Below are 15,450 nucleotides of genomic sequence, written 5' to 3' on the forward strand. Positions count from 1 at the left end.
TTTTCGACCGACTGTCGTGATCACAGGAATGAAAATTCAATATCGTTTTGAATATTTTCGTTAGATTCTTTTAATTGCGTTAATTTGAATTTTAATTGTTTTGAATTGATTTTGAATTTTAATTGTTTTGAATTGATTTTGAATTGTGTTAAATTGATTATTTAATTATTTATATTTTACTTTAATTATTTATATTTTACTTTAATGTACCGGTAAGTTGTCGATTTTTTCGTTTTTTCCGTTTTAATTTCTGGAGGGTATCATACGGAAGTGTTCCACGTACTATATTGAGGTAAACTCCTCTTATTAATTTACTAATATTATTATCAACGTAGAACATATTGAGTATTTCAGCTCTGATTCATACTACACTTTAATCATGAATAGAGGGAAGCCGTCAGGACCAATTGTAGATTTATTAGGAAGTCTATTGATAGTATTTATAAGGTGTTGTTTTGTTAGCGTTATAGTCGAAAGGGGCTGTCTGGAGTGCATGATGAAATCACTTAGGTTTGGGGTTTTTGGGTCTAATGGCAACTCGTTGAAAGTCAAAGATACCCATTCCTGAAATACCTTCTCATCGATATGGAAATCTTTGTTGCATTTGGCTGTAATACGTTTCGAGCGGTTTATTCTGTTGAGTGCCAGCTGCCGGATTGCATTTCGTTTACATTTGAGGAAGTTTGCCCGTTCTTTCTTGTACATCTGGTAGTCAGCTGAGATGGTACTTTTTCCATATTCTGGTCGAGCCAATATGGTCGAGCCAACTGCCCATATTGAGTGAGTCAATGGTGTCCTCTGATTGGATTTTATGGAGGGGCGTCCCCTTATTTATGGTAGCCTCTAGGTGAAGCTTTATCGCCTATCTCTTGTTCCGAATAAAAAGCGCACTAGCTCGGGAATAGGCAATTCTGTCCGAGGGTGAGCCGGATTTTTCCACTTTTTGTGCATGTTCTGTTTAACGTGGAAGCTTTCAGAGACTTTTGGATTCCACCAGGCTTTTGAATGCCCTATGTTGGTTTCTTCTTGCAGCATAGAGAGAAACAGTGACTATCCATCTTGTCATGACGTCAATCCCGAGTTCGGGACACATTCCTGAAGTACATCCCATAGGATTTCTTGAGCCGCATAAACACACTTTTCAGGATTAAGGTATTTGGGCGCTGTAATTGTTTTGGTTGTGATTTTCCTTTTTCCAGAAGTGATGGGCATTTATATTTCCGCAGAGAGAATGATGGGGTTATGATCAGACTGTATGTTGCTTATAGGGTTTTGATTAGCTACACAATTTGCTGACACGAACGCATGGTCTAATGTGCTTTCGCTCCTCGTGGGTGGTGTGCTAACCAGTTTGAGACTTAATATACCTAGACGCTGACTCAGTCCCCTCTTGAGGTTTCCCTGAGTATTCGGGAAATTGAAGTCCTCACACACACACACACGACGTGTTTCAGTGATGAATGGAGATGGTGGAACCGGTGGGATATACACTGCGATAATGTCGAGAGAATTGTTATGGCTGTTATTATTTTTAGGTTTCAGTGTAACTAGAACTGCCTCGAAAGAGTCAGACTGGCTCGATACTGAGTGGAGGAGAGAAAATACCTGCTCATTTTAAAAAAATTGCAACTCCTCCTCCCCTCCGGTTTTCTCTAGACGTGCACACCATCTGATACCCAACTTCCTTTGCTGTCCCCTTTAATATAACTGGATAGATCCCGTCCACTCCAGGTGCCTTCCCTATGTTTAACTTCAATAATTTCTTCTCCACTTTGCTCTCAGTTATAACAAAATCATTTAGCTCCCTGTTAGAGTTTGATAAACAACCCTGCCAACCTTTGTATCATCTGCAAACTTGGACATTAATCCTGATATACTTTCAATATCATTTATAAATATACAAAACAACAATGGGCCCAACACCGAACTCTGGGAAACTCCACTAATAACATTTGTCCACGAAGAGCAGTGTCCATTGATTACCACTCTCTGTCATCTCCCACTCAACCATCCATCCCTTTATCCATTGTAGCAACTTACCTTTAATACCATTCTGCTGCAATTTGTACAGTAGTCTTCCATGCGCAACAGTGTCAAAAGCTTTCCTGAAATCCAAGTATATGATATCAAAATTATTTTTGGTATTCAGTTCCTTTGTGATCACGTCATAGTATCCAATCAAATTGGTCAGACATGACCTCCCTTTAAAAAACCCATGCTGTGTCTTAACTATTACTGCAGTCTTGTCTAGATGATCCTGCAATGCTTCTTTAACCAGTGATTACATTATTTTCTCCGGAAAACAATTTAACATAACAGGTCTATAGCTACTTGTGTCATCTTTTGAACCCCCTTTATGAATTGGTGATACATTTGACACTTCTAGTCCATGGGTACCTTCCCTGAGTCCAAGGAAACTCTCATAATTATGACTAAGGATTTGCTTACTTCCTTTGCTGTCTCCTTTAATATAACTGGATAGATCCAGTCCACTCCAGGTGCCTTCCCTATGTTTAACTTTAACAATTTCTCCTCCACTTTGCTCTCAGTTATAACAAAATCATTTAGCTCCCTGTTAGAGTTTGATAAACTTCTGTCACTCCCTCATTCAATAACTCCTCATGTGTGAATGTAGTTGCAAAATACTCATTCATCTCATCAGCTGAGTTTACATAAATAAAGAACTCTTTGCATCCTATGCCGAGGATTTCTCGTAATCTGCCTTTGCCTGCCTAATCTCTTTAAATACAAGCAGTTGTATGAACGAATGGAAGTGGACGATTTTTGTCAGATTTCTTGTCATCAAAATTTCCGGGTCCTTTTATGACGGTTTTATCCATTATCAGATCACATCACGAATCGTCGAGCTAGGGATTTTTAACGCATTAAAATGTACCGACTGATTGCTTTGTGGAACCCTATTCTATTCTGCGCTGGAAGTTTGTTAATTCCTTTTAATTGAAATGAAATGAAAATCTGTTAAATGAAATTTGCCCTTTTTATCTACATTAAATCTCACTTAAACTTTGAGTCTCTCTCTCTCTCTCTCTCTCTTTCTCTCTCTCAAATTTAAATCTTCTTATTAACAGTCTTCTTTTGTGATTATGTATTTGTTTGTGTATATTTGCTTCCCTGCCACTTGATTTTATCCAGTGGCTGGATTTGAATAATTGTGATTTTTACAAGGACAAAAAAATCATCTTAAAGAAATATATCAAACGAATATATTGATGAATTCCCTTCATGGAAATTATGTCCTCAGTCAGGGGCCGACTGGCCATAAGGTCCACCTAGTTTGACTCGGTGGGTCGGTGTACTCTAGGGACGCCTTACAGGAGACACGCGGCTGTTGGGCTGACCACACATTGGGCTGGTTATACCAGAGCCAGTTATCAAAAAAGACCCCAATCCGGTCTTGTCAGCAGTTGCTGCTCTGCCGGAATAGTATGTATAACTATTAATAGGAAAATATTAATTTTAGGTAATTTATAGAGTTTAGTTTTTCTATTTGAAGTTATCTTTTAGTTGTGATGAAAGTACTTAACCTTTTTTCTTCTATTGAATTCCTTGAAGCTCTGGTTTAAGGAAGGTGAAGCGTGAATGAGCACATTCTGGTTAAAAATTGATTTGTTTTGTCTGAAAATAATATCGAAAAAATTTCACTCACTACTTCTTGCAATATTTTTAATAATAATGGATTTATGCTTTTGGATTTAATGCCCTTCTAGATTAATAGTTCTCACCGAAAAATTTGCAGAGGTGGCATTCAATTTTTGCTTATTTTTAGCTTTAGTCTGTTTTTTTTTTTTTTTTTTTTTTTTTTTTTTTGAAGGTTTTGAATTTGATGTTAAAATTGGACTAAACATTGCCATTTAGATTTTTTTATTTTTAAATTAAAAATGAACTACTAATCAACTGCTTTTTTCTCAACGGGAAATTTGTTTCCGTCCTCGGTTTAGTTTGAAAATATTATCATTTTCTTTCTGAAACGAACGAAAACCGAAACGAAATTGTTTTTCTTTTCTTCAAATTCTATTTGAAGAAAAGAAAAGTCTACCCTCTGATATATGACTATCCTCATTTCATTGAAACTCGGTTTGTTGTTTAGCGGAAAAAAAAAAAAAAAAAATATATATATATATATATATATATATTATATAATTATAATTATTGATAAAAAAGTAAAGAAAGTTAAAACGAAAGTAACTGTAACTAATATGTAAATAATATTTATGAGTCAATGCAGTTGCAAGCAATCATGCAATGCACCCATAATGTCTATAATATTAAGGATAATATAAAGAAAATAAATCCAACAATAATACCATCAGGGACCTAAGACAACGCAAAAAAAATAAATAAATAAAAAAAAATAATAAATAAATAATTATTATCGCTTTTTACCGACAATCCAGATGACGTCAACTGGGGCCAACCACCCAGAATGAAGGCAAAAAGCGAAAAGGTTCTCTGTTTCTGTGATGATCAATATATGCTAAGTAATTTAAATCTAAACCAAATATAAACCGGTATAGGCCGAAAATAAATCGAATATAAATAAATCGAAAGATGATAATAAAATTTAGAAATATTAGAATCAAAGGTAAGAAATATAAGTAAAATATAAATGTAAGCATATATTAATCATCGTTGACCCGACAGAGAACGTAATTTAATGATTAAAATAAGATTAAATATATAATACATACTACATATTGACAGTATCTAGGACATAATGTAATAGTCGTCAAAATAATATGTGGTGTCCCCTATGTGATGGATACGGTAAAGATAAATAATTAAATTAAATTAACGTATAGAGAAACATGCAGATAGTAAGAAGAAAAACTAAAGGAGTAACAATAATAGAACCTGAACTCCACAAAGAACCTGAACCTGAACTCTATACCACTATTTTTCGCCTTTGTGGAGTTCAGGTTCTATTATTCCTACTCCTTTAGTTTTTCTTCTTACTATCTGCATGTTTCTCTATGCGTTAATTTAATTTAATTATTTATTTTTACCGTATCCATCACATAGGGGGCACCACATATTTTTTGACGACTATTACATTATGTCCTAGATACGGTCAATATGTAGTATGTATTATATATTTAATCTTATTTTAATCATTAAATTACGTTCTCTGTCGGGTCAACGATGATTAATATATGCTTACATTTATATTTTACTTATATTTCTTACCTTTGATTCTAATATTTCTAAATTTTATTATCATCTTTCGATTTATTTAAATTCGATTTAAATAAATCGAATATTTGGTTTAGATTTAAATTACTTAGCATATATTGATCATCACAGAAACAGAGAACCTTGTCGTTTTTTGCCTTCATTCTGGGTGGTTGGCCCCAGTTGACGTCATCTGGATTGTCGGTAAAAAGCGATAATAATTATTTATTTATTTATTTTTTTTTTAATTTATTATTTTTTTTTTTGCGTTGTCTTAGGTCCCTGATGGTATTATTGTTGGATTTATTTTCTTTATATTATCCGTAATATTATATTATATATATATATATACACATAAATTAGATCCCTGGGCAACGATTTATTTAGTTTTGACTCAAAAAATTGGGTAAGTGTTACTGCTAAGAGGATGGCGAACAAGACAACCCCCTGTTGCGGCTGACCTCCGTTTACGATAAGTTTCTGTTTTATTTCCTTTAATTACTGAAACTTGTCTTTATTGGAAAACGCTGGTTAGAACAGTTAAGATGCTTTCTGTTCTGTGAAAATACTCCTTTAGGATTACTGTCAGCGCTGAGCAGAGATAGCGTTTACACTAAATTTTGCAATCAATATTATTAGATAAACAGAGCACATGTACTCTGTTGTTCCACGGTAATGTTCCCTAATGCAGTGCTGATTGATGATGTTTATGTTTAGATTTTCGAATACTTTTTAGAGAGCGAATTTACAGGCAATGGGCCGGAAATCCTTCACAGCTTGCGATGAAGCGGAAGAAAATTTGGCATTACCGTTAGCATTAGTTGAGGAATATGATGCAACAAAGCAAGCTTATACAGCATCAGCCAAAAAAAAAAAAAAAAAAAAATCCTTATTTCACCCATCCGGTCACTCCAAATGCTTGTCTAGTTCAGCCTTAAATTTATTTAAGCTATCAACTTCCACAACAACAGATGGAAGTCTGCTCCAGCAATCAGCTACCCGTAGGCTAAAGGCAAACTTTTGCATATCTATTCTACACCTGTCTTTCTTCAATTTGAAACTATGTCCCCTCAGATTCTTAGTCTGAGAAAGTGGAAGTATCCCGTTAGCATTGAGCAAACCATTCAAGTCTTTGTACACCTCAATCAGATCACCTCGCAGGTGCTTAGACTCCAGACGTTGAAACTTGCAGAGAATTTAAGCCTTTCTTTGTAAGCGCAATTCTTTGTTCTACCCACTAATCTTGTTGCCCTTCTCTGTACTTGTTCTAGCACCTCTACATCCTTCCTAAAATGAGACCTCCAGGAACAGTACTCAAGGTGTGACCTGACCATTGCCTTATACAAAGGTATAATCATCTCCTTGTCTCTGCTAGCAAAATTCCTATATATCATTGACAAACTCCATGATCTGCTCTGGCAGGCCGTCTGCACTAATCAGCAAACTTCATATCTGACTGCATAATTACTCCCAGGTCATTTTCTACCACCTTAAGTGTAGTACCACACAGTCGGTACGTTTCTCTTGGGTTACTGCTACCCATATGGAGTACTTTGCATTTGTAAATTTTAAACTTCAGTTGCCCCTTCTAAGCATATCTATCTAACTTTTCTAGATCCTGTTGCAGTAGCATACTGTCTTTAGTGTCATTAACAACCCTCCCACCCTTTGTATCATCTGCAAAATTGGACAGTAAGCCTGATATACCTTCATCGATGTCATTGATAAATACACAAAATAACAATGGGCCCAACGCCGAATCCTGGGGAACTCCACTAATAACATTAGTCCACCTAGAGCAGAGTCCATTTATTATCACTCTCTGCCGTCTCCCACTCAACCATCCCTTCATCCATTGCAGCAACTTGCCCTTAGTGCCATACCGCTCTCATTTGTACAGCAATCTTCCAGGTGCAACAGTATCAAAAGCTTTCCTGAAATTCAAGTGTATGATATCAAAATTATTTTTTGAATCCAGTTTGTGACCACATCGTGGTATCCAAGCAAATTGGTCAGACAAACCTTCCCCTTAACAAACCCATGCTGTGTCTGAACTGATACTTCAGTCTTGTCTAGCTGATCCTGTATCACTTCTTTAACCAGTGACTCTATTATTTTTCTCGGAACAGAAGTTAAACTAACAGGCGTATAATTATTTGTCCACCATTTTCACCGCCTTTGTCAATTGAGGATAAATTTGCATATCTCCAGTCCATGGGAACCTCCCCTGAATCTAAGGATGCTCTCATAATTATGGCTAAGGGTTTGCTAACTTCTCTCGCTGCCTCCTTCAATATAACTGGATAGATTCCATCCAATCCAAGTGCCTTTTTTGTTTAACTTCATTAATTTCTTCCGCACTTTGCTCTCAGTTCTTACAAAATCACTTAACTTCCTGTTAGAGTTTGATAAACTGCTGGAATTTCCCTCCTTGAATAACTCCTCATGTGTGAAAGTACATGCAAAATACTCATTCATTTATATCAGCTACTAGAGCAGGATCATAAATAGTCGAACCATCTGTATTAAGTGGACCAATCTGATTCATTCCCTTCCCTCTAGAGTTTCCCATCCTGTGAACACGGCGATCAAAAAAACGGCGGATGAAAAAACCCCCAGTTTTTGGGGGAAAACCTTGCTATCTACGGCTGAGACCAACTAACCCAGCCACGGAGTGAAAAAAGCCCATTAAAGTTCCTCGCGTCATCGACGGAATTCCATCCGGGCCTTTTCCACCCGGCGTGGGGAGGACGGTGATGATACCACTGTGCTACCCGCGCAGACGGGATTAATGGAATACAGACCATTGGCTTCCTTGCGTAGAGTCCACTTGAGTCGAGCGTTCTTAACACAGTCCGGTTGGAAATGCTTTCACCTGAGGCCGCAGCATCCTCCAGGAACAGTTGAAGACAGGGTTTCGTCTTGCTGTTAGAGCCAGATAGCGGCCTGTTCTTGTTGATGTAGCCCTCGGGCGACCTTGGCCGGCGTTTCTTGTAATGGTGTTCCTGTCTCCTGAAACTGCTTTCTTTAGTGCCGAGAACACATTAAGCCAATGTGCCATCTTCACCTGAGACAGCCCAGGTTCAAGTCGTCCAAAGGCCCGCCATCTCAAAGAATCATCTAAACGACGATGACTAGCTATCCTGAGTACTGGAGATGTCCCACTGAGCAAGCCAAAAAACGGCAATGAAGTGATGCGGTCACAAGCCGTGCTTTATAGGCATGAATAATTTGTATACAGAGCCGTATGGTGGTAGGTCAATTTCTATTGGATACTCGGAATTTGCATGCCAGGATATATAATTAAATGAAATATCATGAAAAACATTTTGTTCTGTTAATTTTTTCGAGATTGTAGTTTAGGAACGTTGATTTTTGAAACTGGTTTCAGATAATAAGTTTTCCATGATTTCTAAAGAATACCTTTTAATATTTCAATGAATATTCTTTCACCTTTTAATATTCCAAAGAATATGTAGTATGTACTTATAACTGACCCATTCATTCACTTCAGTTTTTTTTTTGTTTCTTTTTTTTTTTTTTTTTCCTATAGCGCGCTGAAATTGTATACTTTTTAAGCTTCTTTTTAGCTGGAAAAGGTTCATCATCGCTAAAATAATAAATACAAACTTCAAATGAAACGCATTATTAGTTTTATTCATACTTTTTTATTAATACTTTTATTCCTTCTTGGGATGGGTATGAGGTGATCAAAAGATTATTAATTTACAGAATAACAATAAATGAAGACCTGCATGTTTGAGGCAATATTTCAGAATTGAATTCTGCATTCTACAGACTCCCCAGTCTATTAAAAACATTCCGGTTTTCTCTTCAGATAATTTCTTCAGGTAGAAGGGGAAAAAATCGACATTTATCACAATAAAGACTTTGGTACAGCGACGTTAATAACTGTAATGACACAATCGTGTTCAGGAATTAACCTCCCTGGTGGAAGTTTACTTTAACGAATTTCTGATTGCTTTTCTTCTGAAATTTGGACGATATTTATCTCCTTAACCACACACGATAGAAGTATACTGGACGGAAGACGTATTCTACAGGCCAAAGCGACTTTTTTTGTAATTATCCATTCAATCTGTACACAAATAATCATTTAAAAATAAATATTGAAGAATTGATCAGTGCAATTAGCGACATCTATGATTAACGTTACGAACTACAGCAACATCAAAATTGTAGGTATTCACATATTCTGTACATCAAAATACGTAAACCATTATTAGGACCTCAGGCCCCAAACGAGGTTGAACAGCATTGTCATGCTGGATTGATTGTTCCAGAAAATGTACACACAATAAACATGGTTACTCGAAGGAAAAATGGCAGAGAAATGGCCAACTGGCGTTGCAGGAACACAGTGAAAGTCAAATCGAAGCTTGCTTGGAAAATGAAAGCTTGGTCTGAAGGATGAAATAAACTGTACTTTTGAAACTGATGCTGTATGAAATCATCTTCTTTATATCAATTAGCACAGAAAGAGGCCCTTTCATAGCAGGACACGCACAAACTCTGAAATAAAAAAAATACGTATGAGCATTTCTTTTTTTCATTTCGTAGCAAATGTTACCATATTTATGGATAACAAGACATAACGCGACTTTGAAGGGTTTTAATCGTTAATAAGGGAGATGAGCCAAACAATGCCCGTCATCGATTCTGTAAGAAGTATGCATGTTGTCCGACAGGTTTCGGTATTGTGTTATCATCTGAGTACAGAGTAGATGCCGTGAGTTCCCCACTGTTTTATTGGAGCACGGGATTGTATTCTTTGTTGTGCATATGGGAACGGTTTTAGGCTAGTACGGTTTTTGAATAAAGTCCCTACATATTCGTACTAAAAAGATAACGTTCTACCCTGGTGTGCAAAACTTAAGGACAAGGACATTTGGAACGAGAGTAGCCCTTCAGGCGAAGTTTTTACGGCTCAGGGAATAGAGAAGTTGTTCCTGTTTTATTAACTTAAATTGGCATATTAACATATTTTCTAGAGTAGCTTTAGTTACGATACTTACTTTAAATTTTAACTTAGATAGAGATTTTGTAGGTTATTACTTAGTATCGGCAAGGGTATCCAATCTACGTGTTTTACAAATTTTGCAGAGCCGGTGAACGGGAAATTTTTTACCTTTACTGACTAATTGTTATATTAAATTATTTTCTATAAGTAGCTTATAGACCTAGTCAAGATCCTTGGTTTATTCTGAATTGAGACAGCGAGATTTTGGAAGTTAATTAATACTTAAAGTGACCGTAGATTTACCGTTCGTAACTTGCTGCCATCGTTATACGATACAACGTTATACGATACAACGTTATATCCCGAACTAAATAGCGTTAGCGTAGTATAGTATAGTATATAATATTTTTAATTAATCAGTAAATTTATTAATCTTGTTGCACTTCGTTGTCAATTAAATTGTACTTTTTAACTTATAGACATATAACGACTTAGATTTTACAAACGTAACATAACTAATTAATACATAACTGATACATAAAGAAACTCGAAGATAATACTTGATACTGAAAAAAATATATAGATGTACAGGGTGTCTCAAAAATATTGGTAGAAACGTTTAGGGGGAGGTAGGTAACATCTAAAGGAATGTGAATCGCATAGGAACCCATAACCGAAAACGTCACCGTAAGTCGGTACACGGCGCTGTTCATCAGTTCGCGAGAGGGAAAATTTCTGGTTTACTCATTCAAGCAGTAGTAGCCGCACGAAGAGCATGCATCGATATACGAACTGTGAGCTAGCAGACATGCACCTAGTGTATGGATCAGCAGAGGGCAATGGACGAGCCGCTCAACGAATTTATGGAGAACGCTTCCCAGACAGACATGTACCGGACCACCGTTTGTTTGCGCGTGTGCATCAAAATTTGTGCGATTATGGGTCGTTTAGAGGTAACAGGAGTAGTGCGGGCAGACCACGTTCGACGCGAACTCCCGCCATGGAAGAAAGTGTGTTGAATGCCGTCCAGAATAATCCTACTACCAGCACACGTGCCGTTGCCTCTGCTTTAGGAGTGTCTCGTTGCAGTGTACAGCGTGTTTGGCACGACAATTCCTTACGCCTCTTTCATCTCCAAAGGGTTCAGTTACTGCTTCCCCAAGATCATCCTGCACGTGTGGCTTTTGCGCAGTGGTTTCTCCAAGAAAGTGTTCAAGACTTGAATTTTCCAGCCTATGTTTTGGTCACGGATGAGGCTTATTTCACTCGGGAAGGCTTATTCAATCAGCAGAGTGCTCATGTGTGGGGCTCACGACAACGCACACGGTGTGCGCCCAAAACATCGCTTCGCTATAAATGCGTGGGCAGGTATGGTCGGTGACTGCTTAGCCGGCTCATAGCTGTTACCATCCCGCATGAACTCCGCTAAATATCGGATCTTCCTTGAACAAGTTCTACCAGGGTTACTTGACGAGGTTCCAGCAAATGTGAGATCCAGCATTTGGTTTCAACATGACGGGGCGCCTGCCCATTATGGAAGGTGTGTTCGTGACCATTTGAACAGGCGTTTTGGGCGTCGATGGATTGGCCGTGGTGAACTCGTTGCTTGGTCCCCACACTCACCTCATTTATCGAGCCTTCATTTATTTCTATGGGGGGGGGGGCTCAAATCTATCGTGTATGAATTGCCTGTGGAGACGAAATTGGATCTCGTGGTGAGAGTCGTCTGCGCTGCTCCTACTGTCAAAAAAACTCCAGATGTGTTCGACTGTGTCCGCTAATCCATGCTGTGTCGGTGTCACGAATGCATCGCGTCTCATGGTGGAACCTTCGAGCATCTGTTGTAACATCGTGAAATGCATCCATCTCGTACTCCATTGTTAATATTATGTCAAATAAATGTTTGCCACTAATTAATGTCTTCTGTCATTTCTGCTTCTTGTGCCTCTGCTACTACTTTCCCGTGACCTTTCCGATTATGGGTTCCTATGCGATTCACATTCCTTTAGATGTTACCTACCTCCCCTAAACGTTTGTACCAATATTTTTGAGACACCCTGTATAGTGTTACAACTGCATTGGGATACAAGTTTCGGGTTCTAATTTTGTACTGAAATTGAATCAAAATGATGACTCAGACCACAGCAGCAAAGCAAAAGGCTCAAGCAAAATGGAGTGCTGTGGCTCAGGGGAGAACTGAGGGGGTATTTGCCCTCTGAATCACAGCCTTTTAAAATGCACTGCTTGCTTGATGTTTGTGGAGAAATCAGATATGGGACATTATATTGTCAAGGGGGATGTAATTGTGTGTGCGCGATGTAAGGAGTGTGAGAAAATGAGGCGACAACTCAGCGTTGTTATGGGCAAAGGTCGATGTTTGTCTGCCAAGGGCAAAGGTTGATGACGTTGTAGAGCGGATATCATCTTTTAAGGGCACAAAAGGGTGATATATTTGTACACGTTGGCACTAATGATATTAAGAGTAAGAGACCGGCAGAATTACTTAACAAGTACAGGTCACTGTTGAAAAATTAGAGCTTGAAGGACAGGGTGGATGCCCTCGAAGGATCTAAATTGAGTGTCCCATCAAGCTCTCAGCTGCCCACATCAACGCTAGAGCTTGCACTTGATCATCACGTAACACAGCGGCAACCCCAAAGGCAGAATGCGCTGGTCCCACAGGAACTAGTAGTTGTTGGTGACTCTATTGTCAGGGAAACGGGGAACATGCTTTGTAAAAAGGATAGGTGGAACAGGACCAGGGTATGTCTCCCAGGGGCAAAGGTTGATGACGTTGTAGAGCGGATATCATCTTTTAAGGACACAAAAGGTGATATAGTTGTACACGTTGCCACTAATGATATTAAGAGTAGGAGACCGGCAGAATTACTTAACAAGTACAGGTCACTGTTGAAAAAAAGCTGTGAATTAGGGTTGAATTTGAAAGTGTCTGCAATTCTGCCCAGACTTGATAGGAGAAAGTATATGATGAGAGCGTTGTCGATGTTGCCATTTTTGAATAAAGTCCCTCTGTACCGTTTTGTTTTTGTTGTTATGTTGGTGTTGTTTCCTTCATCATTTCTGTACCTCATGAGGTTCTTTTGGTATGCTTTTCCCATATCTAGGCCACTCCTATGAAAACCTGACTGGTCTTTAAAGTTTGTACATCAGTGTATATATTATTATGTGGCGCTTATATACCTGTACTACAAAGACATTTTTAAAATATTACGGGCAATGCAGCCCGAGAGAAAACTGAAAGAAAATCACAAGCATTCAAAAAATTGCGCGAAAAGAGGGAATGAAAGGGGCTTTTTCCTTTTGGTGTAGTGTAGAAAAGTTGGTTGAGGTGAGAGGGTGAGAAGTCAAAGTATGAAAATCGGGAGAAGAGATATAGGTAGTAATGGAAAAGTGCTGTGTTTTTTTTTGGAAGGGAGTGTGGGGGGCAGTGAAGGGAATTTAGTAAGTAACAGTTGGAAGAGTTCGCAGGTAAAGGAGTGGTTAAAGAAATTCGAGATGAGGAGCACCAGAAATCTGTCCTATGCAAGGAGAAGAAGCGTCCAATAGTAGAAAGAACCTTTGTGATTGCCGCATCAAAGAGGAGAATGTCAAGCAATAGTCGTGCAGAAGACATTCATGGAAGACAGCAGATCGTAGAAATCCTGTAAAAAGAGCTCTATCTAGAAGAAAGATAAAAAAGAAAAGGGGAGAGAAGGCATGAAGAAATGGTACAAGTAAGTTCACTGAATAATTGATAGTTAATCACATAGACATTATGCAAGGCAGATAGTTGGCCTGAGTAATTTAATGAAGGATGGGAATAAATTTACTTAAGTATTAGCATTAGTATTAGTAATGGCCACATGGTGCAAGGAAGCCTATGGCTTATGCTGCACCAGTCAAAAAAATAAAAATAATAAAAATAATAAAAAAATAATAATAAAATAAAATAACAAAAAATACATAAAATAAAATAACAAAAAATATAAAAAATAAAATAATAAGAATAAAAACAAATTAATAATAATAAGAAGAAAATTTATGCATTTCCTATGCATACATTTTTTTGCAACCTATGCATTTCCCTCCTCCCTTAGGAAGTTATCCAGCTGACCTTTGGATTTCCCCAGACTGTCAACCTCTACCACCCATATAGGTAACGTATTCCCTTAATTTATAACTCGCTGGCTAAAATAAAACTTCCTGTAATCCAGTCTAAACAACTCCCCCCTTAACTTGAAATTATGGCCCCTAGTTTTAGAATCATTTATAACCATGAAAATTTCGTCCTCATTCATTTTGCTTATGCCTCTGAGAGCTTTAAACACCTCAATCAAGTCTCCTCTAAGGTGACTAGTTTCCAAGCTGTGCAACCCACATATTCGAAGGCTTTCCTTATATGAACGCCCTTTTGCCGATCTCACAAGGAGAGTTACCAATCCTTAGACCCTTTCAAGAAGCTCAATGTCCTTCTTTAGGTGCGGTCTACAAACCTGAACACAGTATTCCAAGTGTGGTCTGACAATAACCTTATATAATGAGATTATGACGTCCTTATCTCTAGTAGCGATCGTTCGATAAATCGTAGATAGGACACCATGGGCCCTCTTTGCAACCAGTGTAAAATACTCGGAGAACTTCATATCTGACCGTATCGTAATACCCAAATCCCTTTTCTCCACTACCGGCTTTAGTTCAACTCCGCAAAGTGTATAAGTTATTTTGAGGTTACTGATTCCCAGATGCAATACCTTACACTTGGCTGGATTAAAGCATAACTGCCATTTTTTGACCATCTCTGATCTCTGTCATTAATTACATTCTTCCTTCTGAAGAAGCTCTGCTTGGCGGCAATCATTAACTACTCTACCAATCTTTATATAATATGAAAATTTAAACATCACGCCATCTGTCCCTTCATCGATGTCATTTATGAAAATCAAAAACAACAATGTCCTAATACTGATCCTTGGGGAACCCCACTTCTTACATCAATCTGAGGGATAACACAACCCTCATTTATCACAACCCTCTGCCTCCTGCCCTGAAGCCATCCAGCTATCCATCTAAGAATTTTCTCTGTGATTCCAACCTGTTCCAGCTTATAAAATAACCGCTCATGTGGGACTGAGTCAAATTCTTTGCTGAAATCCAAATAAATAACATCGAAATTATTCACAATTTCCAGCTCTGGAGTGAACCTATCAAAATATCTAACCAGATTAGTTAAACATGATTTTGCCTTTACAAAACCATGCTGAGTATCCTTCAGAATTCCA

The 15,450-nt window shown here is 37.8% G+C and overlaps 1 protein-coding gene across 1 annotated transcript in view; it reads right to left on the bottom strand.

Annotated features, from left to right (window-relative positions):
- Positions 1 to 8,881: 8,881 nt before the first annotated feature.
- Positions 8,882 to 15,450, bottom strand: part of LOC150082410 (calcium-binding protein E63-1-like) — a 121,780-nt gene continuing 115,211 nt past the window's right edge. Inside the window, exon 7 of the mRNA XM_090380555.1 lies at positions 8,882 to 9,723. Within this exon, the coding sequence (XP_090236681.1) occupies positions 9,701 to 9,723 (23 nt within the window). The 3' untranslated portion in view covers positions 8,882 to 9,700. The remainder of the gene's footprint in view (positions 9,724 to 15,450) is intronic.

This window comes from Mastigoproctus giganteus, chromosome 8, assembly GCF_048544385.1.
Source record: "Mastigoproctus giganteus isolate SK-2022 chromosome 8, ASM4854438v1, whole genome shotgun sequence".
Classification (NCBI taxonomy): domain Eukaryota; kingdom Metazoa; phylum Arthropoda; class Arachnida; order Uropygi; family Thelyphonidae; genus Mastigoproctus; species Mastigoproctus giganteus.